This window comes from Galeopterus variegatus, unplaced genomic scaffold (assembly GCF_000696425.1).
Source record: "Galeopterus variegatus unplaced genomic scaffold, G_variegatus-3.0.2 Scaffold2242, whole genome shotgun sequence".
Taxonomy (NCBI): Eukaryota; Metazoa; Chordata; class Mammalia; order Dermoptera; family Cynocephalidae; genus Galeopterus; species Galeopterus variegatus.
The window spans coordinates 303794-305984 of record NW_007728353.1 but is presented as its reverse complement, the minus strand read 5'-3'; the positions used below and the strand labels follow the sequence as shown (position 1 = coordinate 305984).

The window sequence follows — 2191 nt, the reverse complement described above, 5'->3', positions numbered from 1 at the left end:
ACCTTTTCCCATACACGTTCCAAACAAGAATTTCTGCCAGCTGGATGCAAGGAGCACACGGTGCTGCTTGATTACGTGAAGTGAAACTTCGTTCTCAACGGGCAGCCTTCTGTGAGTCTTTTTCTCAGAGATACTCAGCAGTGTTTTCTGACCGTGGATGAATGGCTGTTCCAATGGGGTTTTCACACAACTGCTGCAAAGCAGAGCTCCTGCGAGTTATAGGCAGGTTCTACCTACCACTGCCTTGTTTCACGGAGCGAAGCTTGATTCTAAGCACCTTGAGGGAAATGTCCAGCTGGACCGTCCAGGGTGAAGGGGAGGCGAGCAGGGCTTGGGTGGGAGAGGGGACTCCCTCAAGACTGGGAAGGGGTGAGATTGCACGGGTTCCACTTCTACTCTCTAGACGGAGGGGGAATGACAGCCTTGGAAAGGAACAGCTGTTTGGTGCACAAAGGAACTGAGCTGTTTGGTGCACAAAGGAACTGGTCGTGGGACACAGGGGTGCAGCCTCAGAAAAGACCCCAAGCTCCATGCCTGGCGTGGAAGTCGAGGAGCTGCTCCCCGTCAAGGCGCCCCTCAGCCTCCCCTCAGAGTGTCTCAGGAGAGAGCAATACAGACTGCAGGCCCTAGGCCCTCCCCAACTTCTCTCGACCTTGTTTCAGATTTAGAAAAATAAAGTACTATTATTTGTCTTAGACCAGAACATTGAGAATTAAAATTTATTACAGGGGCCTGAGTTGGGGAAAGACCACTAATTCCTACCCCTTCCCCGACAAGCCTTTGCTGTGAACACGTCCTGGGCACTCGTCCCACACGGCCTTCTAGAATGGCCTTCAGGAGCCCAGCCAGTGAGCCACTGCAGGTGTGGCTGTCTGGAGGCAAGGTCGGGAGGAGCCAAATCACCTCCGTTTCCACAGCGCCTCTCTGCAGTGGTGGCTTTGAGGCAGGGGACAGGAACTGGGAAGAACCACAACCTCTCCCTGCTCCCCAGTTTAGCATTTCCCCATCGTTGTCCCCCTAATCTGTCTGACATCAGCCTGGCACGGTATCTCTTCATTCCCTTCACCGATTCTTCTCCCGAGCCCTTTGTCCCTTCTAGGCACCCAGGCAGGCAGGCACACCCCAAATATAGGAGGGAGACACGATATGGCCTGGTGATGGCATAGGGGCTGGGTGCCCAGGCAGGCAGGTGCCCAGGCCCTCTCCCCCGTGAGTGCCAGGAGTGTGGGTATCCTGCCCCCCCCCCAGCTGCTCCCTCCAGGGCCTCACCCTCCTGCAGAGCCAAGGGGACCGGCTTCCTCTCAAAGTCCGGGGTGCTGCAGCCTTCAGGGATCTCCTCCACCAGCTGCCGGATGCTCACCCCGGGGAGGGAGGACTTCTTCAGGGGCTTCCCTGGAGAAGGCCAGAGAGAGGGAGATGGGCCCACCCCCTTCGCCCTCTTAGGTGGCCCTTCAGCAGAATGGAGCATCCTCCCACTCAACCAAGGAGCAAGAACCCCCTTCTTTCTCCTACTGGTGGAGCAGGATGGTCCGTTCTCCCGCCTGCCTGTGACTGGGGCTTTTTAATATTTTAGTGGGGATCTGGGGGTGACCCTCCAGTGGTGTGAATGGAGCCCCCTAGGAAGTGGGCAGGGGGCACCCTGGGAAGACCCTGAGTGTGTCACTGGGGAAAAGCTGGGAAAGGGCTCCTGCTTCCTGAGGAGGGGGCTCTGCGCCCCTTATTCAGGAAAACAAACCCAGAACCAAAACTAAGAAAAGCCTAGAGGTGGGGGAGTCCCCAGAGGTCTCTGAACCCCACCCCTTCCCTCCTCTCCACGCTGGTGAGGGCGCCGACGCGGGCTGGCATGGGAGGGGAGGCTAGTTCTTCTCTCACCTGCCATAGTTCCGGCTCCTCTTTGGCTCCTCTAAGGGTGGAAATTGATCTCCTGAGAATAAAGGTAGACTTGCTTGTGAGGGCCAGGCTGGTCTCACTCCAGTCCTCCCACACCAGCAGCGCTGGGAAAGGCTCCTGTCCCCAAGAGCTTGTCCGACCTCAAGTGATGACATTGGCTTGTGTTCTACAATTCCCTGGCCCTGGCCAAATCAATTTCCCAGAGACCAGGGAGCGGGTAGGACGCTGTCCAGTTGCCACCTTTCCCAGGTAAAGGAAACCATGGGGCAGAGCCTGCATACTGTGCTGCTGGCCTGGCCTC

The 2191-nt window shown here is 57.1% G+C and overlaps 1 protein-coding gene across 1 annotated transcript in view; it reads right to left on the bottom strand.

Annotated features, from left to right (window-relative positions):
• IGFN1 (immunoglobulin-like and fibronectin type III domain containing 1) overlaps positions 1-1879 on the bottom strand; it is a gene marked incomplete at its 3' end in the record, with an annotated part of 16686 nt that extends 14807 nt beyond the window's left edge. Inside the window, 2 exon segments of the mRNA XM_008581056.1 lie at positions 1270-1392; positions 1873-1879. Of these exon segments, the coding sequence (XP_008579278.1) occupies positions 1270-1392; positions 1873-1879 (130 nt within the window).
• Between the last annotated feature and the right edge of the window lie 312 nt (positions 1880-2191).